This window comes from Ambystoma mexicanum, chromosome 1p, assembly GCF_040938575.1.
Source record: "Ambystoma mexicanum isolate Mex_15411 chromosome 1p, UKY_AmexF1_1, whole genome shotgun sequence".
Classification (NCBI taxonomy): Eukaryota; Metazoa; Chordata; class Amphibia; order Caudata; family Ambystomatidae; genus Ambystoma; species Ambystoma mexicanum.
Genome location: NC_090921.1, coordinates 211175579 through 211203362, shown reverse-complemented (window position 1 = coordinate 211203362; position 27784 = coordinate 211175579). Strand labels below are relative to the sequence as shown.

Genomic DNA, 27784 nt, shown 5'->3' with positions numbered 1-27784 from the left:
AGGAAGATGTATCACAAATATGACAATCTTACCCAACACTGCCACCAGCCCATCCTAGACATTGTAAATGCAACCAATAAGCCACTGCAGAAAATGTGTAAGGATGCAGTCTCCCAACCGCACTCCAGTTTAGGGTTATGTGTGCAGTAGTAACAATAAAAGTTCATAAATAAATAATCCCAGTAGTCTTTGATATATCAGTTTCCCCATAAGAATGAGCCAAAAGACAAGGGAAGCAAATAAGAACCAGAAGAAACACTCCATAAAATCAGGTCAGGAGTTGTAAGAAAATTAAACCAAGGCTTCCAAACCTCAAAGGGAAAGGGATGATCAGATCCTGGTTCCATGTGCTAGCCACACAGATCCACCACATGCCCACAATTCCCAACTGCATGAAAACACTACTAATGTTCCAATGTACCTGTGTTGTTCACGTACTGAGGCCATCTGGCGAGAGTTCTCTTCATGCACTTCTGCCAAGCGCTCGGCAACTTGCTGCTCAAGAGAAGCCTTCAGCTCCGACTCCAGCTTCATCCTTTGGGACTCATGGCGCGCCTAAAGAACAAAGGCATGTCACATGATTGAACCTATGCAGCGCCACTTAGCACCCCAGAAGAGAAGAACATTCAGAGGATTGTGCTTCATGAACGAGGGAGATTAACCATTCTAGAAAAGGGCAGGTCAGTAGACTATCACTGACCCTAGTTCTAGGCACAAAGATGTAAGTGCCTGCTCCTTTGGAGGGTGTGACCAACCTTCAGAAGCGTGATGTCCATCTGCATGCTGTCCCTCTCCCGGCGGGTGGCATCCAGCTCACTCTCCAGCTGCTGCACCTGCGACTGTGCAGATGCCAATGCCTGCTTAGCATCCAGGGCCTGTCGCGCCTCCTTTTGAGATCGAGCCTGCGATAGAAGAAGTTGCTTATAAGTCAGAATTCCATTTTTGGGGTTACTTTTGAAAAACAATATCCCCAAAACCTTTCTGCTGGCTTGCTTGCCCTTTACACTTACTTTTCCGTCAATGGCAAATCTTCTGATGTCCCCTTGCAGTGGTAACTGTGTGCTCCCTCCAGTAACCCATATTTTATTTAATGTATTTCTATAACGTAAAACAAGAGCCCGGGGGCATAGGGTGCTTGACAAGATAAACAAAAACAATCAAGGAGCAAGAGAAGAACAGAATGACCAGAAAGTGCATTGGGTAGTAGGGTGTATTGTCAACTATGTGTTTAATTTTTGGCTACAACTTGGCAAATCTTGGTACCAGATTAATAGCCAAACGTGACCCTGCAATACTAATTTTGAAAGTCTGTCACCCTAGCAGTTGGTTTATGGTTGAATGGACCATAAGTAACTTCCAAAATGACAGTTCTGCCAATGTAGGCTCTAATCAGAGTCCCCCAGGCCACCGTTGTTGGACTGCTGAAACGTTTAGATTGGATGAGGTGCCGCATACCTCATCTGTGTGGGTGTGCCTGAATGTATGGGCTTTGGCTGGCCAGCCGGGATCAAATGGGGCATGGCTGTGGATTGGTGGACAGGGTTACTCCCTGTACCAGTTTGTTAAGGAGAGACGCGCAGGCTTTCGAACAGATTTGTCATGAAATTTACTAGGAGACGGGTTGCTCCAGTGGATCCAGACTAGTCCTGTTACCTTTCTGCACGCCTCTCCTGAGTACCGCTAGCACTGTCCTATTAATTAAATCGCTTTTTTTTAGTAAAGTATCTATTTTATAAGAACCATATGTGGACACTAATTTTATTTTGGTACCGCTGTCCTGTTATTTCGTCTGGTGTCGGACAACATGCAATAAAAAGCTCATAAAAAAAAAAAAAAAAAGTCCTACTGATCTCGTCTACGCTTACTTAATTTGCCATGTGAAGGGTTTACCTAGGTCTGGAGCCATTATTCCACAGAGACTACTTTGTCCAGGAGTTGGAGCCACCCATTATTTGTACATATGTTGCACGCATTTATATACGTTATTTACTATATGGTTAGTCCATTAAATAAAGTTCACCAATCACACCTGGGTCCTCCTTATATTGTGGTGTGCTTGTCTGGTTAATTATTTAACAAACATTAGGAGGTTTGGGTCCCATTGCCCAGAATTGAATAGGTAGCAGCACTTTACACAAACCAAAAGCACCCTGGACTCAGTATGTGAAGACCATTTGGCTGGGTGGAGAAGCCAGTTAATTCGTCTCCAACCCCAGTCTCCTGTGCATCAGGTTGAGCCATAGCTTGGTGCTGCATCTACCCTCTCGGAAAGGGGTAGCAGGTAATAAATAGGGTGCGTGGGCAGGGCGAGGCTGCTCAAGTGCCAGGCTTGCTCAACTAGCATATACGTTTCCTGCATGTCAGCTCTCCATCACAACTGTGGCATCTGGCAGCATTCCTCAGTCTCTTTCCCCTACTCTCTGGAGAGTGCTTAAACTCTTACAGTACACATGAGGGAACCATCACTACACAGCTCACTAGCCTACCCACACTGTCTCAGGAGGATAGCTCAGGGGCACTGCGCTCACATTGGAAGCAAGACTATGTGAAGCAACACAGGTTCGATCCCCAGGTCCACGCTTGGAAACCTCTGGCTATTAAGCGCGTTAAAAATAACCAAATTACAATTACTCTTCATGTACCCATGGAATACTGCAGCCACTTCGACAAGCACAGTGTAATCAGTGTTGCCCTTGCACTCTCCAAATGTGGCTCGCACACTAAGCAGTGCTCCCCTTGCTTACCTCTACACTATGTACCCAGTCTCAACAAATCTCTATTGCTACCACACCCCATCAGGCTTCTTGTAGCGTTTCTCCAACCCGTTAATGAAGTTCTATCCCCCCCCACTTCCTCCTAGCATCCTCCTGCCTCACCACTTTTCATCCTCTAGCTGTGTTGTGGACCGACAACCTCCTTGTTTTTTGCACAATGGGAGCACACTCCCTTCTCACACCATCACGTAAAGACAAGTCTAATTTTCTGGGGTCAACTGGACCGCAGATCTTCTGCAGTTTGCTAGTCTCCCCTAAAGGGCAATTCTACAGAGCGAGCGTTCCTGCCGGTCAGTGTTCATTTAGCCCTCCCCAACTGTTTGGCATTCGTGTCGCAGTCCCTGGAAGAAGGTTTGCTCACCTGTTAGAGTCTACATCCACCTTTTTGCTGCCAAGCCACCCAACACCTCCTGCAGTGTCTGGGTGTGATTGAGTCAGTTTTTTCACCACTGTTTCATCAGCTCACAAATCCATAGTATCCTACCCTCGTACCATTACTGGAGCCATTAGTAGCCCTGTGAACATGGAGGCTCACATCACATCAGCATGCTATGACAGCAATCCTCCAAGTCGCTCCCCATCACCATATTATAGAACAATCTCACCTTCTCACTCTCCAACTGTCTCTGACTCTCTTCCTGAAGCCTCTCGTAGCGTTCCTCCAGCTGCCTCTCCTTTATAGCCCAGGATTCTTGCTCCTCCTCCAACGTGGCTCTCAGCGTCTCCAACCGTTTCTGCTCGTGGACATGCGCTGCAACCGCTTCCTCCTGCTGGGACTGGAGGGACTGCCCACGCTGCTTCTCAGACTCCAGACTCCGCACCAGAATCCGCTTCTCTTTCTCCTGAGAGGGCATATCAATTTAAGAAGTCAAACGAGCAGGAAATAGGCGCAAGAACCACTTAAAATAAATCCATTGCAATATGGTACTCTTGTATTGACCAAATAACTACGGGAAGGTAGACTCAGCATTTCATCCTTCCAAGGTCGATAAAGTGAGTACCAATTTCGATTGTGTAATAAATAGTGTGCAAATATGTGCTTTTAAAGCACATTAGATAAGAGCTATATAAATAACAAATTACTAATATTTAAATGATCCTCTTTGATACACCGAATTCCCCAAGCCACAAGAAACTCTGCTTTTGCTGCACTTACTCGGATATTAAAAAATCGGAAGAACTCCTTTAATGGCACAAAACCTTTTCCACTAAATGGTTTTAGATGCAACTATTTTAAAGAATATGAGTGTTGTGGAAGCCACCCAGCTTGAAACCCAAGTGTGATCTTGGCTTATCTTGTTGGCACTTTAAAGTGCAACAGTAGTAAAATAACTTGATGGTTTGGTTATTAAGTATGTACATTGTGTATAGTTCTCAAAACTACCTCAGGAAAGAGGAACAGAGTGGATTAGGCTCCAAGAATTGTGGCTCAATCTCAGTGTTCATAAATCAAATTCTTATCTATAGATTTTAATGCCTACAATACAGATTATGCACAGAGGGGAAAACCAAATCCCATTGATTTGTACCTCCCAAACACCCAACGCAAGGCTTGCTTACATGCATTTCAATTTGTTTCCGTAGCTCGGCTCCTTCAAGTTGCTCCCTGCTTAGGGCCTCCACAGCCTGCGACAGACTCTTCTCCAGCTTGGATATCCTCTTCAGGGATTAAACACAGACACAGTAAAAGTATTGACTTCAACACCGTCAGAAACCTTTGCATTTATCCACAGAGCTTCAACCCCCTCTCCCCCGACCCCTCCCCCGAATGCAAGTTGGGTCTGATTGGTTCTCCTATGGCAGAGACCTTCAAACCCACTACACCCTGGTCCAGTGCCAGTCTAAAAAAAAACTTTCCTCCAACTTATGCCATAAAGGAACCATGTTATTGGTTGGGCCATGGTTGATGACTACAAGATGCTCTGCAGTTAAGCACTCACTGAGGGGTTGCGTTTCCTATAGATTTGATTCCTAGCAGAGTTGAGACAGTCTCATCCTTGATCATAAAAGGAGTACCAACAATAATTGCAGATAGCATTTTCTATGTAACGCACATTGAGCTCTATATGCATAACAAATTATTATGCTACAATATCAAACCGATAAAGACCATGATAGTTTGGATTCCCAGGAAAGGTTGCTCCAGTCTCCACAGCATGGTTGTGTCCTTCTCAAAATAACAAAGTACTACATTTAAGATGTGCTCATTATGGAATGCTACTTCCCAAGGCACCAGCCAGAGAAACTCACAAAACAAGTCCCAAAGAATACTGGTACAACCACCACAGGGAGGGTTATGCAAGATTGTAATTAGTAACCCTGTGGGAGACTACACCAGCTTTGCCCTCTTGGCAATAGGTAACCCAACCTTTGGTATAGGTGTTTACTGCACAAGTTGGTAGAGTGGCTGAGCAGCTATGCTCATCTCAAGAGGGGTCACTGAGATGTAACAGATTCACAGCGATAGGTATTCAAATAAAACGTATACCCAAGGTTTCTTTATAAAATAATTAGTTGTAAAATAAGCCTTCTTTAGTAGGGGCAATTGGCAACAATAAAATATACTTCAATAATACACTCCTTCAGTTCAAATAAGTAAGCAGATACCCTTTTGCGATATCACACACACACTTTCGACACCCTCAGATGACGTCAATAACTAGGTTGCTGTGGACATTGATGTATCACTTTAACACTTAAATGCAATGCTGGAGTTATGGAAAAAAGTAAAGGTTAGTGAAGGAAAGAAAGGTTAACACGTTTCTCCAAACAGGTAAGCACTTTACAATCCAGCAATGAAATATAGTTTAACCCTTTCCCAGCTATAGAAGCGGAGTATGTATGACTTTTTGGAGGGACAGATCAACACAATGTCAGAGGGTAAAAGAGTCTGGAGCGGCCAGGACAGCCAATGTCAATTGAGCAAAGTCTATGGGAGTTGAGGCACCAAGCTAGAACAAAAGTCTTGCACAAGGTTAAAGAGAGGTTTTGCAGTAAAAGAATCATTGTAGGACCACAGGTTGGGAGGCTTGTGAGAAGTAAAGATGCAAGCAACTCTGCAAAGGGCAGCAAATGCAAGTCTCCAGTGAGAGCAAGCAAGTTACACACAACAAGGAGGCAAGTACCTTGAGTCTTAAGAAAAGGTTCCAGCTGGCTTCGGTTCCTGTTGTAGTCCTGCAGATCTCGTTGTTCCTGGGCTTAAGTCGCAGGAACAAGAGGGAGGACGTCTGGGGGACTCGAGGCACCACGGTGTGAAGGTCGGCAGCAGCAATGGGCACACTCCAGATCAGCTGTACTTCGTGGTTTTAAATACTCGGAAATAGCACCACCTCGGTTCTTGAATACCTGGTGGACTTTTGTTGTTTCTGGGGTCCAACACTCTGAGGTGGCTCAGGCTTGGTTAGTCCTGCTTCGAGGGAGTCTGGAGGATCATCCTGGAGCTCCGGTACAGCTTAAAAATGATGCACTCTATTCTTGTGTTCCTGTCCCCTGGCACTCGATTACAGCAGCAGCAGCAAAGTACAGCCAGCAGCAAGAGGGGTTCCAGTCAAGTTCGTCTTGGGGGGTCGATTGGTCCCACAAACCCAAGAGGAGAAGTCATCCTTTTAGTCAATTAGAAATTCAGAGCTTCAGCACTGCAGCAAGGCTTCACCAGGCAAACGAACGGGCGAGGAGGGCGCAGCAAGCTGCTCATCCAGTTTCTTCTTCGGTTTGTTTGTCCAGTGGTCAACTCTGCCTGCCTTGCAAAAGGCCTTGCCTTTTATGCAATTCTCTCCCATTCATTGTCACTCACAGAGCAGGGTGGCTGTCTGCCAATATTCTTTGGGAGCATTCCTGTAACCAAGAAGTCTAAGCACAGGGAATTTCGGGAACCTCCCTTGCTTCCTGCCCTGCCAGACACGCTGGAAACAGAAGCGGGCTTCACCAGTGAATCCCACAAACCTGGTTTGGTGCGCAGAGTAAATCTCAAGAAAGACCTTTAACAAGAAATGGCAAAAAAAAGAAGAGCGGGCCATTTTGACAAAATGGGCACCCATGGGTGCAAACTGCAGTTGAGGATTCAGCCTGCAGTAAAAACGCACAATGGTAGTGTTAGGCAAAGTTTGTATGCAGTATCCTTTGGGACCACTACACATAACTAGGACTACAGGTGTAAGCAAAACCAACCTTAGGTATAAGTCTGTACTACACAGTTTTCGGAGCAGAGAAGCCAGGCTTATCTCAAGAGGGAATGGGAGCTGCAATGATGTTACACAGAGGTTTACAATCACAAGTGTTCAAATAAACTCTTACACTCAAGGTTTCTTTGATAAATACTTTACATTTATTTAGCTGTCAGTTATAAAACATTCATAAGAAGAGGGCAATTGTATATCACACACATATACACTTCAACACTATTTCAGAAATACTTTTCAAGAGGAGTAAAAGGCAAAGATTATTAGAACATGAAATGTTACAGTTCTTCTTAGACAGTGCAAATATTTAGAGTTCACCAGAAGAGTCAATTCAATAGGCTAGGCCAAAGTCAATGGGCTAAAGTCTTGGATAGAATAAAGCAGTTCTGGTAGATAAAAGCAAACGTCTCTGCAAAAGTTCTTAGGAATAGTTTGTAGCAAGAAGAATCATATGTTGGGTCACAAGCTGACTAGGCCTGTGAGTTGGGAAAGTTTCAAGCACTTTCACCGTGAGAGGTAAGTCCTCATCTTAATTTCCAGCACCTTTACAAATGAAGAAAAAGATGCAGCTGATGACCCCTGTTCCTGGCAGTTCCTGCAGATCTTGCTGCTCCTGTGCCTCAGACGTGAAGACAAGAGGGAGGACGTCGGGGGACTCCTACACTGAGACTGGTCAAAAAGCTGGCAACTAGCACATTTTCAATTCCAGTAGCTGTAGTCAAGCCTACAAGCTGGTGTCCCTCTCCCGGGTTATTTGGTTTCCTGCAGCACTCTATAGAACCAGCTCCGAGATAGGTATCCAGGTGGCTTAGTGTCGAGTTGATTGGTCCCACTAACTCAAAGGGAGAAGTCGTCCTTGCAGGGCTTCTCTGTCGAGATGAACTTGCCGATTCAGACCTGCAGCAGGGCTTCACCGGGCAAACCAACGGTCCAGGAGTTGCAGCGCCGTCCTCTTCAAGCTCATCTTTGGTTCTTTCAGTGCAGTGGTCGACTCTACCTTCCAAGCCAAGAGACGCGCCTTTTATTCAGTTCTCTCCCATTCATTCCAGCCTAGCTGTCACTCACCCAGCAGGGTGTCTGTCCTTGCCGGACAGCAAGCCTACCAATCACCACCCAGTGCACTTGGATCTCCTAGGAGACTAAGCACAGAGTTTCAGGCACCTCCCTTACTTCGTGCCTACCCCAAACACGCATGTGCCAGAGGCGGTCTTCACTCCTGAAGCCCACCAAAGGCGAAGGAACAAAGGGACCAAACCTACGTTGGCGCACAGAGACAAACTCGATAAAGACCTTTCCAAAAAGAAATGGCGGAAAAAGACCGGGGCCTGTTAAACAAAGGAGTCTCAGACGCCATCTTGAAAAACATGGCCCCTTTGATTTAACGCTACTGGTGTTCACGATCGGGACAAATCATGGTAGTTCATTGCAAAACCACTGCCACCAGCCATTCTGAGAAAGGGTAGATTTTGACTACTCCATGGGTATCTAGACACAGGGGATAAAACCCCTCCAGCACTCTATTGTAAAATAGGGTGTGCTGGCTCACGGAATTTAAAAAGACTAAAGTCAATTTAACTCTACTTACTCTGGGAAACAGTAGTTAATCCCAGAGAAGGTATGAACACCTTGGGAAAGCCTGAAAAGGTTTCCCTGTGCCACTGCACTGAGGGTGCTGAGACAAATGAAAAGATGATGCCTATGGAGTTGGTTAGACTCCATAACCAAAGAAAACACAAGAGTAAACACATTTCAAAACACAGTGGGAAAAATGGTCACTCTCACCACGTAAAAAATGAAGTCCTCAAAAATCCAGCAAAGTTGCTGGGGGTCTCTAAGGTGAAGGGAATTGGCACATTTATGAGAATTCTCCCTAACAGGTAGGAAACAAACCACTGCCACCAGCCATTAATTGTAGAAATGGTAACAAATGTTATATGAGAAGGTAGACAAAAGGGGATACTAAGTAACCCCTCCTGCACTCTAAGATAGCGTGTGCTGGGTCTACAAAGAGAAAAAGGTAAGTAAAGTCATTTTCACTTTTCTACTCTTGGAAACAGTAGTTAATCCAAGAGAAGGTATTTAAACCTTAAGAGAAATCCAAAGGACTTCTCTGTGACACTGCACTGAGGGTGCTGTGTGCCACAATACAAAAAGATGATGCCTAGGGAGTTTGTCAGACCCCATAACCAAAATTAAGAGTCCAAATCAAATAAAAACATGTGTGGGGAAAAAGGTCTCCCTCTCCCCAGGATAACAAGTCCTAATGTCCTTCAAAAGAGATGGGGGTTGATTCAAAGATGGCCAGGAGCTACTAAACGTTGCGACCACAGAGCTCCCAAGCCCAGAGGTCCTGTAGCCCACATAGAAGCCTTCCCCAGGCAAAGCAGTACTTCTCAGCCGTTCTATAATTTTACTGGTACAGAATGCAAACCAAAAGGTCTCACAACTACTCCACTGTTGATTGTACAGTGCCTGCACCTTTTATCAGTCTTAAGAAAAAGCAGAAGGATTACAAGGGCATAATGTCAGAGCTCCCTTTTTCATCTCTTTAACAGGTATGCCTTGCACTGGTGGGCAATGTGAGAAGTTTTGTTGAGGTGGGTTTTAATCCAGAGTGATCTCAATATGGCACATTTCATTCACTGCCCTCGCCCATACCTGATCATTAGAGGTACAGTTTGGTTTCTAAATCTTATTTCTGTATTTTTTAGTACAATACATAATATGTTCAGATGCTATGATCGAACAAGTCACACATGAAGCACTTTCACGCAAGTGGCACTACTCTAGATATGGTGATCTCCGAGAGGAACAGGTCTACTGTGAAATCAAGCTTAGCCAGTTGAAATACCTGCTGCGGAATCCAATGTTTAACCCGTGGGTCCAGATTTCCATTTTTAGTTGGCAAGGACGATGTGACAACTCGTCTGCAGGTAGGAAAGCGCCGCTATGTAACCCTTAATAGTTTGAATCTGGAGCCCCAGATTTGCCAAATGTAACAAAAGGGAAAGCACCGTAGGTGTGCCACATAGAAATGGATCCACATTCTTATCCCTGCATCAGTTGCTGAACTTTTTCCAACGGCACAAAGATTTTGTTGCTAGCCTTCTGGCGAAAAGTGAAATCTCCATTACGTAATCTGGGAAGTCCCAATCCTTGTATCTCAGTCTTTCAGAAACCATGCGAGGAGGCCCAGTGTCGACCTCTGTATGGAGAACCAGACCTTCTTGCGAGAGAAGATCCTCTTTATGGAAGTTGCACTGGAGGGCATATGGACATGTCCAGAAGGACCGGGTACCACATTCTCCTGGTCCAATCCTGGGCAAAGAGGATCATTGCTTTCCCAAACTTTCTCAACCTCCTGATCACGTGAGGAATGACAGGGACTGGAGGGTACATGTCCAGGAGTGGAAACTCACAGTCTACTACGAACGTGTGCCCTAGAGCTCCTATTGGAGGAAATGCCATTGAGCAAAACCGTTCGCACTTCCTGCTGACACTGGTCATGAACAGATTCACGAGAGGTCCATCAAAGGTTGAAGATCTCTTGAAGGACTTCAGCTAGTTCCCCACTCGTGGGAGACTGCTGCCTGCTCAGAGCATCCGCCGCAGTGTTCTGCTCTCCGACTAGGTGATCTGCTGAAAGATTCCTTCTTGAATTGCCCAGAACCAGAGCTGTATATCCTCTTTGAACAGTGGTAGTGACCTTACACCTCTTGTTGAGGTAGTACATGTCCACTGTGTTGTCCGTTATTATCAGGACATTCTTTCCCCATACAGACGGCAGGAAGGCCTTCAGCGCTAGTCTGGCTGCCCTCAGCTCCAAAAGGTTGATATGTTGTTTGGACTCTAAAGGAGACCAACAACCACTGATTGTCAGATCATTGGTGTGGGCTCCCCAACCCTTGAGTGAGGCGTCCATCACTACCGTTATCTCCAGCCTTGTCTCTGCAAGCCCACCACAGAATGTCCTGAACAACTCTGTTCAGAACTTGCAGGTGGTCTGACATTCTGCCTGAGAACTGGGACCACCGAGTCCCGAGAGCCCATTGGAGGGATCTCATTCTCAGGCAGGCCTCTGGCACGAGGAAAATGCAGGATGCCATGAGACAGAGCAACCTCAGAAAAATCGAAGGCTGGAAGATGCTGGCCATTTAACCATCTGCAGAATATGTTGAGCACTCACCTCGGGTGGCGAGGCTTTTCCCGAGGACGTATCCAGGACCGTCCCAATAAATTCGAGTCTTTGGGATGGTATCAAGTGAGACTTCTTGTAATTGATGGCGAAACCCCGTTTGTGAAGAGAGTGGCAGGTTACGCTGAGATGTTCCCAGGCTTGTTCGGGTGAACAAGCACTGATCAGTCAATCATCTAGGTAGGGGTAGACAAGAATCCCCCCCCTCTCGAGACTCGCTGCCACCACCACCATCAACTTGGTGAAAACCCTGAGGGCAGAACTCGAAATTGATAAAGAGAACCGCCAACCGCAAACCTCAGGTACTTGCTATGTTTGAGATGGATTGTCACATGTAAGTAAGCATCCTGAAAGTCCAATGATGCCAACCAATCTTGGAGTTGGAGAGTCTGAAGGATCTGAGAAAGGGAACCATCTTGAACTTGTCCTTCCTCAGAAACTGGTTTCTTAAGTACAAGATGGGTCTCAATCCTCCATCCTTTTTGGGAATCAGAAAGTACAGGGAATACCAACCCTTGTTCCTTTCCGCTACAGGTATATGTTCTATTGCACCTTTCTCTAGCAGGGTCAAAATTTCCTGCACAAGAAGCAGATCTGAAAAGGAGTTGTTCAGTGATTGATCCTGAGGCAATTTTTGAACAGGAAGGCAATAACCTTGGGCCACAGTTTCCAGTGCACAAGCATCTGAAATAATGCCCGACCATTTGTTCAGATGCCAAGTCTGCCTTCCATCAGGGTTTTGTGAGCCACGGCTGCAGAGTGGTTTAGTGGCGGCTGAAGGTAAGGCTGCCGCTGCTTGGGCTGACTTAGCACCTCTCTTGTCCACCACGAGGGAATCTTCTCTGACCTCTTTGACCTGCTTGTCCTCTTCTAAATGCGGAGTAGAATCTAAAGGACTTACCCTTCCAGGAAGATGAGCCCGAATAGGGTTATTGAGGCTGTCTAATGGCTGCACTAAGTGATTTAGCCGCCGCCTTTGGGGTCTGCAGCTTTCCCACTCTCTCATCCGCCTTGCTGCCAAACCGCCTCGAGCCGTGAAAGGGCATATTGAGTAGTCTAGCTTGCACATGGTGCAAACACAGACTTCAGCAACCACGCAAATCTCCGTAACACTGTGCTAGCCGCCATGGATTTGCTGATGCGGTATGCAGTATCCAAACCTGACTCTAGACGTTTACCCATTGCCTCCTTACGATCCTTGATGATTGCCAGGAAGCCGTCTCTTTCCTCTCCTTCCGGGATGTGGTCAGCCACCATAGCAACACAGTCCCACAGGGTAAAAGTACATCTAGATAATGTGCAAGTCACATTTGTCGACTTCAATGCCATACTACCCGCAGTGAAAACTTTTCTCGCCCAGGCATCCACTCGCATCATCCCTGTCAGGAGGGATACATGGATAAGCCGACTACTTGGTAGATGTAGAAGCCTGACCGACCAAGCTTTCTAGTGTGGGATGCTTAGTGAGATACTCCGGTCACTGCTGGATGGTCTGTACTTCCTCTGAAAGTTTTTATTTACTACAGCCGCAGTTTCTGGGGTCTCCCAATTTGCAGAGACCCTTTTCTGTAATGCAATGTGAAAGGGCAAAACTGGGAGTTTCTGACCCCGACCCAAGATGCCCGTCATGTCATCCTGCTCAAATGATAGATTAGGTTTACTCCATCTTAAACATTTGATAACCTTTACCATATATTTTCTATATGATGTTAGCATGCTCAGTTCGGTCTGGTTTTAACTCTGGCGAGGTATCCAACCCACCGGCTGACTGAAGGTTATTGTATAAATCTCTTAGCCTGGACTCAGATATTAGTTCCTCAGGCACATTAGGGGTGCCAAACTGTAGTCCAAAAGGTGGTGCATTGTCATCAGAATGAGGTTCCTCCTCATATATGGCTGACAGAGACTTAAAATAGTCCTTTTTAGGTAAAGATTTGTAAACCTTTGTTAAGGATTCTTATCGAGCGTCACACCAGCCCAGGACTCTTGCCACTGGCCTACATGCAGCGCACAATTAAAACACTTTTGCTTTATTTCTTAAGAATTCAGATTGAGCTGGCACTCAACCGTCTCACACACCCTTTTACAAATACCCCAGGCCACAATGGACCATGAACCAGGCCGGTGGGTGGCAATACAATATTCATTTTTAAATTCAAAGGAAAATCAAACAAATTTAATATTGGGCAGCAATCACAAGTGGGGTGATAATGACACTGTAAAATGATAGAATACACTTACTTTGACCCAATATAACATACACAAAGCACGAATGAACGAGAGCAATATTACTTTTCGGATAGATAGCACCCCAGTTAAGATCTCCCCCTGTAATACTCCCTCAAACACCTATTAAACAAATTATGTGTGGGTAGCAAGGAGTCGGGTATACTAGGGAATGAACGAAATCCAAATCCAACATTCCCCCACGAAAGGAGAGGCAAAATTGGATTTAAAAGCCTTTGCAATTGAACAAAATAGCACTCTGAATTACTAAATATTTAATTTACATGTGCGGTTGAATGAACGGGTAAATATTAGTTATATTAGTATCTGGGATGTAAGAACATTAACAAACTACAAGGCAAGATAACAGGCATACAGTTCAGGAAATCGACTTGGAAATGAACACAGTGCAGTCAAATCACATTACTTTCACAGGTTTAAATATCAAAACGGTTTCAAAAACGGGTTGAATAGACAAAATCGGAATGCGTTTTAAATGCTAAGGGACTGATACACATCATAGGGATGATAAGCAAGTGAAAGAGTGACCCTAGGTTAATGACAGGATGAGATTCTCAATGGGAAAGAAAAAATAAATAAAATAGGTTTTAAAAATAAAAGCAGTTGACAGAGAAAAATCGGTTTGGAAAGGAAAAGACAAGTTTCACTTAAACTAGATTTTAGTGGCTAGAAAAGAGAAACGCCACCTGTGAATAAGAAGGTTAAGCTGCAGTTGTAACCCCTTCACGCAGTGTGCCTCTTTTAGGGAGAATAAATGTAATCAATATAGTACTAAGGACTTACAAAAGGACAGAAATGAGTGGAACAATGGCGCCAACACTTGGAAATCAAGGACAGGATGCACAGAGGATTCTGACAGTTTTAAGGATTTCTGAGAAGGCAGTTATGGGATTGGACCCAATACAAGGTAACAGAGCAAAGGATGCAGTTTGTGGTTGTTGGGGGAAGGGAAATCCTTCCAACAAGCACTTGAATGGGGTATTCAACAAACACTTGAATGGGGTATTTTGGACAGCGGACCGGGTTTCTGGAAACCAAAGCAATATCTGGTCACTGGTCACAGCGGCGGGGTCTCCTAGAAGAAAACAGCTGGGCAAAGGTCTGGTCACGGCACAGCAGCATCTCAGCTGGATAGAGCGGGTTGCAGGGCAAGCAGGTAGCACTGGATAATCCCAATGAGGATTCAGCTACCTTTCCCCTTTCTCCCTGAGTTATTGGGATTTTTTGTGGGGTTTTTCTGGAGCAGTGGTCCTGCCTAGATAGGGTCAGCTATACTCTGGCCTGGCAGTGAAATCTGTAATCTGTAATCTTGCAGAGTGACTATGGAATATCGGGATGCGCCTGAGCTGTAAAATTCAGAAGAGAGAGTGTCCTTTTTTTCTCTGAGCCTCCACCGTTTATAAAGGCAGGTGACATCACTGGATTTACTATGGCGGCAGACCTTTGGTTTGACATGCCTCTAACAACTGGATTGGTCAGGGATGTCCTTTACCGCCTTCCTGTCAGCCGGTTGGACTTCAGGGACATGACCTTTTTTATGGTGTGTGCTTACAATGCCCATGGCCGTCCCACAGTTCTTTTAGCCAAAATTAGTTATGACAAATTGCAAATTTACAGTTTTGGCACTTTTGAAAATCACAGCATCAGGATCCAGATTTTACACTGAACCAGTCATTCCAATTCCCACATTTATACAACATTGTTTCGCCGTTCTAATAATCTTTTGCCATTCCTAGTGGGAACCACTTCATATGTGTACTTATCGTGAAGCATGTTTGCATTAAATTTCAAAGTTGCACCAAGTATACTTCCCCCCCGATTTACATTTTTCTGCCATTTGCGTCCCCCATGGGAAAGCTACAATGTCTTCTTTTAATGGCACCAAAATTATATTTAAACTGTTAAACTGTCGCATTCCTGCATTTTACCGTTGCAGAAATAAAAGTCTTAAGTTTATTAATTCAGAACAGTCTTTTGCCCCAGATGGGCTAGCTTTTGTCTTATTTACTTCCCACCCCCCAGCAAAATGTCAGGCTTTAGCCAGCCTAAATCCAATGGTGCTTTGGAGCTGCCTTTGAAGCTCAATTTGAGTTGAGGGGAGGTGGTGCTAAAAAAAAAGTCACACCTATGTGTCCCAGAAATCCATCCTGCCAGGCTAGAGCATTGTCACAGAGTCTGACGAGGGTGCGAGATCCACCACCCTTTCCTATTCAGATGGCCCGGGGGCTGTCCACTGGAAGGGATGCAGATCCTGTTCCCAGGAAGCAAATTACTTTGAAGCCATGTCAGGAAAAAAACCTGTTCTGTGGCTCCAGCACATTTATTTAGTTTCTATCCTGGACAAGAAAGTAAGACTGTTGGAATTAAATGGCCTACATATGTTTTAAAACAACCCCCCCTTCACATTTCTATGCAAGGACAGGGCCTTAATGCAACAATTTACTTTTAAACAGACCTTCTGTTTGTAAGCACCAATTTATATGTGGTTAATTTTCCTTGGCTGCCACTTCACAATGCGGTTTTCTCTTACATCTAGATTCTAAACATTATTTGTAGCCCTAGTCAATTTCTCAGACACAGAAATCTGTTCAAGGCAAGGGTCCACAGAAACTGACATAGGCAGAGAGAAGGGGCTTCTTTTGAAAAGTTTAGCTGTGATATTCTGTTGCAAAAGTGTTTTTCCTTACGGCTGGGAATGAAGTTGTTTGTTATTTCACAGATCTGGCATGCCACAGCCTGTCATTCAGTGACAAATGCCCACTTTTGCTGAAGCACAACCTGAATATTGATGGACATAGCTGGGTCTTACTGGAACAAAACTGTGTACTGTTGAAACTGTGGAAAAGAGCATCAGGGTGCAGTAATTTTAAATGTAAAATATTTCCTTTTTCAATGGGAAATTTTGAAGCTGGCAGCATAGCAGCGCTGCTTTTCAATTCTTTTCTTTGGTGCACATAATGAAAATACTGGCAGCCATTCTCGGGGTGTTCCATGTACCATCTCGCCCCATATGTGCTTGGCAAAGACAGCGCAGCCATTTTGGTGACTGCAAAACACAGTTTTGGTGCAATGCCATGGTGTTCAACAGAGCCAGCGCAGCCATTCTGCTGGCAATGCAGTTGTACTGATGTAGGGGAGTTCTGCTGGGCGAATAAATGTACCCCACACCTTTTCCTGTACCACTACAGGCTTCTACAATGTTGAAGTAGTCTTAGTTGTCTACAATGGCTTCGAAATCGGTACCGATTTAGTAGACTTTGGTATTCGGCGTGGATGGCTCCAACGCAGTTGGCGAAGTTGTTGACTTCTTCGACAGAACCCTAGATGGGCAAGGTTCCTGACTCGAAGCCCTCAACGAATAATCATCGATCGAGTGTCTTGAGGCAAAACCAGCTTCAATCTCAGTTTCGAAGATTTAGTCTTCAACTTCCCTTTGTTGTCCCTATGCGGAGCGACTGGTCCTTCGAGGGGGTTGAGGCTGCATTCTCAAAGATTGGAAGCATTTCACTACAAAATGCATCCCATTTAGTCAGATTTGGGAGGACCCCACCTCTGTATAGGAATCACTGGAGGTCGATGGTGACCTATGAAGCCTCTTCTTGGCCTTCTTCAAAAATGAAGAATGGCGCAATCGACTTCTCAATCGAGACCATTATGATTTTTTCCGTCCGAAAGAATCCATCGACTCAGTCTTTTTTGATCTCTTCGAAGATGACTGAAGGTAAACTCCCAACCGCCAATTTACCGTTACACTTCCTGAGAGCCTTCTCGGTCATCACCTGACGGGAGCCACAGTCGGAGGTACAGTGCCCGGAACTCGGACACCACAGATATATGCGGTGGGGGTCGGTCATCAATATTTTCGACTCACAGTCTTGGTACTTCTGAAAGCCCGACTTGGGTGTCGAACGGGTCAACTAAAGACATTTTTTTCAAACAAAAATCTTTTCACTGAAGCGCACTGTAATTCTCTCAAAGCTTTAGCTCAGAAAAACTGAACTGAAGCCAACGGGCGCTGCATGCGCTTCTTCTACTGATGACGTTGAACGGAGGCTCTCAAGGGACATCGACTCGACACTATACACAGCACCCCCTTTTGAAAACTGATGAGGAATACGTGGGAGGATTCTTCAAATCTATGAACCTGAAGAAAGTACACCCGTTGGGATGTTACACAAAATAGTCGGCATGTTCGCAACAAATTCTGCTTCTAAAATCTGGTTAGGAGGGCACAAGTCCTGTATAAAACGCCATGACCACCAGCGCATGTTGCCTTTTTGACAGGGTATACAGCGGTGTTGCATTGTGATACTGATGGCACTAGGATGCCCTGCTTCACTAGTGCTGCAATGGTCTCATAGATCCATTTGTCGGCCTCTCTTGAAAGTGGGTACTGGTTAACTTGTGGTAAAATGACACCTGGCTTCAGCTTTATCTTCACTGCTGCTAGCCCTTTCAGAAGCCCCATGTCATAGGGACTTGTGGTCCATACGATGCTGAGGTCCTTTGCCAAAGCTTCCTTGACAAAGGTTGGTGGGGCTTTCTATCACGACCCTCGCCCAAAACCCCCTCTGGCAAACCCATTGGCCAGGTGGAGTCAGGACTCGGGCCTCTAGAGCCTGGCATCCTCTTCAAAATCCCTCATGGGGCCAGTCCTGGATGTGCTTGGGAACTACTTTATTGTATTGTCAGCCAACATGGAGGCATCCACTTAGCTTGGTTCCTAAGAACCAAGCTATGCTGTCTAGTGTTTTGGGTGTGGTAGCCTAGGGACTACTTTACCTGGACTATTTTGTTGGGGCTATTTAAACCACACCCGAGCAAGACAACACGCGTTGCGTTACTTTGCAGCTTGCAACGTGACGCTCACCGCGTCCAGCTATTCCCTCGAACCTCGGAGAAGCAGAACCTGCAAGGAGACAAAAGGAACATCATTAGCAGCATCATCTTACCTGCAGTCTTCATCTTTAAACACTTGCAGCTACTGAGAACAGCTTCCTTGAATCTGCACGCCTCCCGGACAGAACGACCTGAAAGAGAAAGATCGAGGCAACATTAAAGAAAGCTGTAGAGACATTTACAAATTACGAACTGCGCAAAAGGCTCACCCGGCTGGTCGCCTCTCGGCTGGCACCACTCCGGACATTCCACTCGCGCTGAAGAACACTGCGACCTACAAGGAAGGAAAACGCAGGTTAGCAAAGGCAAGACTTTGCAGAGCTGTGCATAGCGCTTACTTACCACATCATAGCGCTCTTAAGCCCCCATCATTTACCAGCGGGGCTCAACCAAGCCAGTTCACCGCGCTGAAGCTCTGCATACCTAAGGGAGAAAAAAAAAGACATTTTAAACAAAGAAAGGCATGCAGGATAGCAACAAAACTAAAGAACAGCAATAAGACCTACCTGAACAATATCAAACGGGCCGGCGTCAGTGAAGTAACTGGACTGCACTCGACCATGAAAGACAACGCGCCCCTGCAAAAAAGGCGGGACGGAGAGCACGCCTAATTCTACCACAAAGTGAGGAGAGGGCGCCAGAGGGACAAATCATACGGGGTGGAGGGAGGATACTTATCCCAGTCGGTCAGTCTTGAACACAGCCCTCCTGTATTTTCAGGCAGAACCTTCCCCGCAGACCACATCAGGGCAAAGCTGAGAATCATACCAGCGAGGAACCCAGCTGGGTGGCGTCCCTGTGGATACCAGGTGAGCCTAATACTTTCAGTACCATCGCCATACCCTCCGGTACTTTCTCTGGAATGTATCCTCTCTCAATATGTGATGCTCATTTCTAACACCATCTCGTGATCTGATGTCTTTGAATAGTTCTTCTGTTACTGGTCAACCGGTATCCTCCTGCCACAGGAATCACTGCTCGCCAAGGTCACCCTGTTTAGTCTGTCCCATGTACTGCTATCCATTCGTCCCCCACTATCACTGCCTCCAACTATAGTGGCACTATTGTCCCTTCCTTCTCATCTAATGGTATCTCTGGCCTGAATAAGTGCCTTGTTTGGCAGGTGCCACATTTTCCCCTGAATCCCTGGGAGCCATGGTATTATATCAGTCCCATACTGAAACAGTTCCTCATCTACTGGCACCCACCTCTGTACCTTCTGTCCACAATAGGCTTGAATGATCTCCCTCACGTTTAAAAGGTGTAACCCTGGTGTGGAACACACAATCCCCTTGTCAGTGAAAGAAATGGTAATGTTCAGGCTGCTCAGGTCATCTCTCCCAAGTATGTTTACAGGTGTCTGTCGAGAATAAAGAGAATCGGCACACAGCATGCAGACCATAGAATGTGAGGATCCCTCCTCCACTTAATACACTGGGGCTTATTTTCTTTCAACTACCACAATTCACTAACACTCTTTGTTGTTTCACAACATATGCTTGTTGCTTTACATTGAGACTCATGCAGCTTCTAGTCAGTGCCCTCTCGGCACGGACTTCCAATCGGGTGGAGTTGAGGTCCGCCACGATTGGTCCGTCTTTGCACACCTACCGTCTCCATCTCACTGATGGAGGCTCGGAGTCACGGCGCCGTCATCCCCGCCGAAGCACCATAACGTTACGTGGTACCTCACCGCAGGGGCACAATTTCAGCAGTCCGTGTTCCCCTTACCTTCCCAGATCCTTCTTTCCCACAGGACGTCCAGGGTCTGCATGAATGGGGGACTCCACCCCCACTGGCTCTACATTCTTTATGCACTTGGTTCCGCATTCCTGTGGCGGCAACCAATCCGGCCTTCACAAGTGGCGCGCTCCCATTGGCCTTTAAACACACACACCCTCCCGAACGATATATGCTAGGGATGCAGCCGCCGCCGGCCAACAGACACCCGCTTAAGCACAACGTACGTGCGCCTGTGAACACACACTCCCGTCAAGACAGCACACCGAGGACAGTGCTTCACGGAGTATGTCCCAGGTAACATTGGCACTCAGTTTTCCAGCGTAGTACTACCCATCTAACTATATTCCATCGGAATATTCAGAGGCATGTCCTGTTCTATTTTTTGCCCTCAACAGGATACACGGGACACCTCCGTTCAGCTTTTAGAGCTCCACTCCGGACACGTTGACGGCATGGTTCCGCCTCGCCGCACCCTGTGATCAGCATCCATTTCCATGGAGCCATCTACTTTCGAGCCAAGGTACATTTATATGCTAAAATGATTGGTTTTTTTAAAAGCAGGGGTCATATAGGCTTTCTCTAGAAAGACATTCACTATGACCCGGCGGGTGCAGGGTTCTCAATATAGCCCGCAGTTCTCAATGAGCTCCTACTGCACCCACCTGTGACCAGAACTACACATAGTGCCAGCGTGCCTATTTTGATTCTTTCATTGCCTCCATTTCAGAGCAAGCCGGCTTTTTGGCTACTCACGTGTATGGACTGGGACCAGCCACACTATCACATTCAGCGACAAAACAGTGCTGACTGTTTGGTCCGACCTGTCCGGGGAGCCTGCCTCACAGCGAGATTCATGACAAGGTTTCAGTGGTGAGTCAGGCATGTTTTTCCACCACCACATTTAAATTCAATAGCATGTACTTGCACCCTTCTTACTGCATTACTGTGCCTTTCACTTTATTGAGTGTTTTTTAATAGAACCGATTATACGGTTCCCCTTGCACAACACAGTTGTGGGTACTATCTAACCCAGTTATGTCCAGAAAGATCTAAGGCGTTGATATACAATAATCTCTTATTTATTACTCTTTTCTTGTCTTTGATTTTGTTGCTGCAGGGGCCACCCATTTGCCCTGATGAAGGCGGTTCTTGTAGAAAAATACTTATCCGACTGATGTATTTGGAGTTGGATAACTCTTCCGCCGAAACGTGTACCATGTGCAAGGGGGACATTTGCACCAATAAGTGCCTTCGGGATCTATGAACTACCTATTGTCAGGCCAGTACGCGATACCGAGAATCTGACCACGTTCCCCCTGTCACGTTGGCACCTGTAATATGAGATGCTTTATTGTATATAAGCTATTTCATTGAACACAAGTTGATTTCCACATGTGTCACACATGGGTCATGACGTACACTTAGAATCATTTGTATACCTCTCTCTTACGGGCTATGTATTATACTTTGTATCTAGCAAGCACTAAAAAAAGCCCGTACAGTGCATGGTCAGTACTCCAAATTTACCCATGTACTGAAGCAAAACTTTCATTTTTGATTTCATTATTTATTCATGCTAAGACTATTGGATTGTGTCATATGTAAGTTGCTCATAAATGCTTTCTTTCCCTTTTTAGAATGTTTCTAATTTTAATACAAATCACGTTTATTCACAATCATTGTTGTATGTGAGTTTCCTTGTTCAACCCTCTTTCTTTCTGGACAATCCCATGGGTCACAAACTCAGATCTCACCTATTAGTACCTACAACACCAGGATTCCCAATATCATGATACAGTTGTTTCATTTACTGACAAATATTGGGGACAAACCTGGTCAGTAGCAGCTCTACCTCTTTGGTTTTTGAAAATACAGCAGGGGCAAAAATAGATTGTGCTCTCCTATAGAAAGTGCAATATATTCTGTGAAAAGAACCACTTGTGTAGCTCCAGAGAACCCTTGAGCATGTATGGCATCTCCTGACATACTACATTTCCCTTCCCAGATGCAGGATTTAGTCACCCCTGTGTCTACAAGAAGGGAAAAAGTCTAGTCACCCCTATCCGTGGTTCCTCCGCAGAGTTGGGTGTAAGCGATAGGATGGAACAAATCAAGTCCATCTTGGGCTGTCCTATTGGAGGGTATAATGACATTCTGTTTCTCCCCCCCCCCCCCCCCCCCCAAGAATGGATTGACTCAGACTACAGTGACCGCCGCCCTAGTTTCCTAATGGTCGTCGTCTTGGAGTCTGTGCGTACCTCTGTCCCGTTGTTCGATTGTGTGCTGTTCTGCATCTGCAGTATAGTCGTGCTGTGTATGCATCTTTTGTGTTTCCTTGCATCTATGGCATCTGTGGTGCCTGCGAATACTGCTGCAAAGGCGCTAGCATTTGTAGTACCTGTGTCATGGGCTGGTGTGTCTGGGTATGCCTTCTGTGGCTGTCCTTGGTGTTGTGTGGATGGTCCTGGGCATAAAACTCATTCTGTTCCCCTTCATGTGCTTGCTGGTATTGCATTCCCCCATTTTGCTGTGTCCCTCCCTTGCTCCTACATACACTCAAAATATGCCCCATCTGTCCCCACACAGAACACTGGGGTGGTTCTCTCACTTGCCTCGATACCCCCCAGAAAACCCTTCTGGGCACTGCTACGTTTGCTGCCTGCTACGTTTGCTGCCCATATCCTCGAAATCCCCCTTGGTTCTGCTGCATCTGATGCCATTACCCATGTCCCCTTGATGGCATGCTGCACATCTCCCCCGCCCCATGAACCCACCTCCCGCAGGCTGTGGTGCATATTGCATCTGTGGTGTCCCTCTGGCTTTCTTTCCTCACTTTTTCCTCGCGTTTTCTTGCATTAACCTACAGTAATGTACTATGATGAGATGTATTTTTGAACAAGGCTTGGCTTCCTTCCACACCAATTTATTCAGTTTACTTTGCACCTGTTCTGGTAACCCCAGGCATAATATAATAGAATAATGATACTGTTTAACTCCACGGTTCTCACGTTCCAAGGCGCCAGAGCTCTTGACTAGTCTGAATGTAATGTAAGGGGTCTTCGCCTTCCGCCATTTTGCACGCCATAATCGCACGAATGTCTGATGTAGAGCTTGACAAAAGTTAACAAACCGCGCACCATTGTGTGCTGTGTCCTGAGTGGATACTCCTGGGTGCCCCACCCCTTTCCATGCATCAGCAGCTTCCCCGAGGATCACCACTAATAGCCCCTTTACGTCTCACTGATAAATTTCTGTCCCACCATCATCCTTTCCATTTCATATATCCATTTCCCTGCACCCATAGTGAACGAGGGTAGCCTACACCTCAAGTTTTCCTCATCTATATGGGTCCGTGGTATGTATGGAGGTTGCCCCACTACCTTTTCCAGTAAGGGCAACTGTGTAAACCTTATCTCCCCATTCGCTCCTCGTGTCAGCCTGATCTGCTCGTCTGATCTCTCAACATCTTTAGTGTCAGTACATGCATTCGCCGGTTCTCCCTTCCTTCGTCCAGGAAGGTCTCGAAGCCTCTGTGCATATGGGATTAGGTCGTCCATACTGTGTAATGCGTCTCAAGACTGTCTCTCGAGCTCCCTGTGTCCCTTCCCATTTCCCATGTCACACTTCTATCTGCACTTCTCAGTCGATCAAAGCCTGGGTCACCCCTTTCTTTTCATCCTCGCTTCCCCTTAAATCCTCGTCTGATTCGGTGTCTCCCATATCACTGTCAATATCGTCCGTGAAGCTTAGCTTCCTTGAGGCCATGAGATCCTGCTTACCCTCAAAGTCGATAAAGTTCCTGCTGCCTCCCCTCCCGGAGGACCCTACCTCTGATCTGTCCGATGGTAGCAGTCATGTCGTGTGTCGCGCTGCTGTCTTGCTCCGTTCACCTAGCTCCTCCCACCTGGTCATCAATCGTGCCCATTCTCCACTTTTTTCTTATGTCTCTCACTGCATGCTCCTCCTTGCATTTGCGCATCGCTCCATTTCCCACTTTCTCCATTCCCTTCTTACTAAAACCTATTTTTCCTTCTGGTATTCCTCCCTTTGCCTCTCAAACCCTTCAAGCTCCCTCATCTCGCACTGCTCCCACTCCTCTTCCCTTGGCTCGCCTCTTCGTACTCTTACACTCTACCCTTCTACTTCATCTCTACCCACTCCTGCGCTTCACTGCTTGCCTTATGACCAACTATTTCTTTACTTGCTGGCTCGCACATCGTCTAACTTGCTCTGCTACTGACTTGTTGCATGCTATGCCCTCTAGCCCCTCCTTGGTGCTCGTCTGAATCTCACTGCATGCTCCTTCCCCCACCATCTGTCGGTCAGTCTGACCCCCTTCTGCCCCTCCTTGGTGTATGGTGGAGGTTGAAATATTGATTTGTATACCCCTCTGCTCCCTTTAGCTCCCGTATAGGGTATAACTCCTGCTCCTGACTTTCTCGTGCTCAGGAGGTGGTTGGGGAGCGGGGGCCGAGGGCCCTGCACCTGGTTTCTCCTGCTGGCTCAGCAGCCATTGACGCCTCGCTACTTCGTCCTCCGAAACATTTTCCAGAGTTAGAATGTCGCCATGCGATTGGTCAACTTCTTCCCCTTGTAAGTGTCTTGTATATGTGTCTTTAATGGTTGCTGCACATTGAGAAACTTCCGCAATGTGGCCATGGCTTAGTCAATTTACCTTCTGTGCTTTCCGTCCATTCCACGCTATATTTACAAAACTTGTCCTTATATTGCTGAAGGGCCTTACATGGGTGCTGTAGGGGCGTATCCCCCGCACTACCCTCCCGATACATTGCTTTATACTTACTTGACCACAAGTCGAGGCATTCGATATTTCCGTTATTATACAAGCACAAAAGAAATTTACTTTACAATTCAATGTTCTTAATTTCACAAATAGGAGTTCTTGTGAATCCTTCCCTAGCCTCTCTGTCTCCCAATCAATCTGTCTGGCCTGCTCCACGCACCGCCCTTCTAAAACTTTCTACCGCCTCAGGCACACCCACCAATTTTGCGCAGACGCCTTCCGCACATCGCGCAACCTATTCCGTCAATTTTAAACTCAGCTCAAACTTCTGTACCTCCTCGTGCTCTCATAGTCCTATGCACGGACCGGATAGGTGACGTCACCACGTCACTCAACAACGGAGTGCTAGAGATCATTTACAACACTCACAATACTAATGTCCCATTAAACACCAACATGAACCCACAGCTGTTGTCCTGCCTCCTAGCAGGGGATATCAATATTTCTTGTGTTCAATCTGTACCTACAGAGTCACATTGTAGATAAAACGCCCCCACGAGAATTAATCAGAAGAGCACCTTCTGCAATCTAGGCTAGATCACTTTGCTGAGCCTTTACACAGGGATACAATCATCCATGACCCGAGCTAAACGCCCAATCTACAGGGAATCCGATATTCACATAACTTCTGTGATCCTTACCCTTAAGTCAATAGTCTAGGTTATTTCCCCAGAATGCTTTTACCTCAAATGTTACCCAACCACAAAAATGGCATAAAGCCTCCGCTCCTTTCCCTACTATGCTTCACAATACCAGACACTACCAAACAATACTCAACAATATTTTGAAGATATTCAACAAGACTCGTTACCACCCTACACCCAACATTACTTTACCACCCCCTTAGTTGCTGTGTGACCGAGTCAATACTTACACTCTGATTCACCAACGCTGTTCTGCTACTGGCTCCCCCAATACTGCCACGTCATCCTTCTGGTCTGCTGGCCTTCTCAAGGAACGCGATCAGGATATTTCCAAGCTGGCTCCGGACTGCCTTTGAACAGGTGTGCACCTCCCCCATAGGGCTTGTTTTCCATGAGGCACCCCTCCAGTAGAGGCGGCTTATGCCATGCGGGCGTAGTCAACCATACTTCTGCTACAAACCTGTTGGCTTAGGTATGCCAGGGATCTGAGGGTTACTACCGGTTCACCGTCTCAGCTCCCCCAGTATACAAATGGAGGACTCAGCCAAGGTCAAGTTCGAACGGTTGTTTATTCCACAAACAGACGGGGATCATAGAGGACATCGGAAATACCCAAAATCACCGCTCCCGAGCCAGTGTCAGGTCATTTTGTTGCATCCCTGCATCACAACATGGGCCCTTCCCAGAAAGAAAATACATAAAATAAAAACTGAAAAACCTAGATCATTCTGGTTCGGTGTCTGGAGTGGTATCCCTTATGGATAGCACCTATATATGGAGTTATTGGTCCCTGCATGTAGGTGGCTGGCCTGCACCTTCCCCAAGAAACTATTACATAGTTGCAGGGTCTCATGATTACCATTGGCTCTTGCCCTCTTCCATCCACCCCTGGATTTGTGTTCCCTGATTGGCTGGAGCCGATCTCCAGGCCTGGAATCCAGCGCTGTTCTCAGCGCTCTTTGCACCTTCTCAAGGTGGTGAGAATGACTATGTGATCCCAATGTAACTGTTAGTAGTACCACCTTTGCCTGCGAGAGTGCCCTCAGCATTTCAACATTAAGGATTCCATGTTTCACTTCAGGTCTGTGTTGCCGAGAACCGTTCGTCTTCCCACCACAAGTGAATGACCATTGCCTAGCTCAGCCACATCACATGGTGGAGGACCACGAAATCAAGCTCTTCTGAATCAAGCTCTTCTGGTCTGCAATTTATAAAGGATGTATTCCGTTTTCTGCAGATGGCCCCTTGTTGCTTTAGGTTTGGAATGAGCGAGTTGTCTCTGACCTTGGCTGCAAGCCCTGGTCTGCTGGTTTGTGCAGCCTGGATCTGTTTTCCCTAGTCACTCACCCTGCGGTTTGTGGCCTCATGTAATCCTCATTACAAATATATGTTTTCTACATATCTATACTGCACTATGTTTGCATAGGTTAGTCGTATTTGGTCCTTCCAGGCTACTTACATGATCCTGTAGTTCCATAGGGTTAGTTGCAATAAGCATCTGCAAGCTTGCTCTGCATCTCTTTGTTGCCTTGCGTTTATTTTTCTCATTAGCCAAGTGCAGACAAGCTAAGCGTTTGACAGTATGCATATGTATCTGTATCTGTATCTGTCCTCCGTCTACAGAACTGTGCAAGCATGTTCTTCGTGTGCGTGCATGTTTGTGTAACTTCGTGCATGGCTGTGAGTGTACTTCGTGACTAAGTCGTTGTGTCCCTAATGACATTAGCACAATGGTTTCTCTGCATTAGTCAACGTCGTCCATCGAGGCGTTTGGATCCATGACCACTGTTGAAGCACCTGTATCCGTAAAGACATTGATTGGATAAGGTTTGAATGGCTGTCTAAGAGACTATCTGCCCGCATATGTAGATGTCACTGGCCCTCCTGGGGGCTGTCCGAATAGATTGTTGCTTCGCGCGTTTTTAACGCTTCGGGCAACACAGCCAGTAGATTGCTCGCTTTGAAATCCATGCAGAACCTGCTGATGCAGGTATGAATCCCGGCAGGGCCAATCTCAGCCTTTCATCCTTCCGAGGTCAATAAATGAGCACCACACTCCGTGGGTAATAATAATCAGCAGTGCTCAGATGCCAGAGGGTTCGTAGCACTATATAAATGATTATGTTCATGGGGGTGAGGAGGGGAATTCCAGGTAAACTCTTTAGGCTAAACGAATAGGAAACAGTCGTCTTTTCAATTTGAACGGCATATTTGTATTCGATGGAATGATATGCACGATAGAACAGTATCCAGGTTCAAGCCTAGATTTCACTGGCCTATATTATGTGTCTTTGCAGATG

General features: G+C 46.1%; 1 protein-coding gene across 2 annotated transcripts in view; it reads right to left on the bottom strand.

Annotated features, from left to right (window-relative positions):
* Positions 1-27784, bottom strand: part of CNTROB (centrobin, centriole duplication and spindle assembly protein) — a 369000-nt gene that overhangs the window by 232169 nt on the left and 109047 nt on the right. For both annotated transcript variants that reach the window (XM_069646351.1, XM_069646352.1), the window contains exons 8-11: positions 4335-4433; positions 3380-3616; positions 756-902; positions 422-555 (exon numbers count right to left, since the gene is read on the bottom strand). In XM_069646351.1, coding sequence (XP_069502452.1) covers positions 422-555; positions 756-902; positions 3380-3616; positions 4335-4433 — 617 coding nt within the window. The remainder of the gene's footprint in view (positions 1-421; positions 556-755; positions 903-3379; positions 3617-4334; positions 4434-27784) is intronic.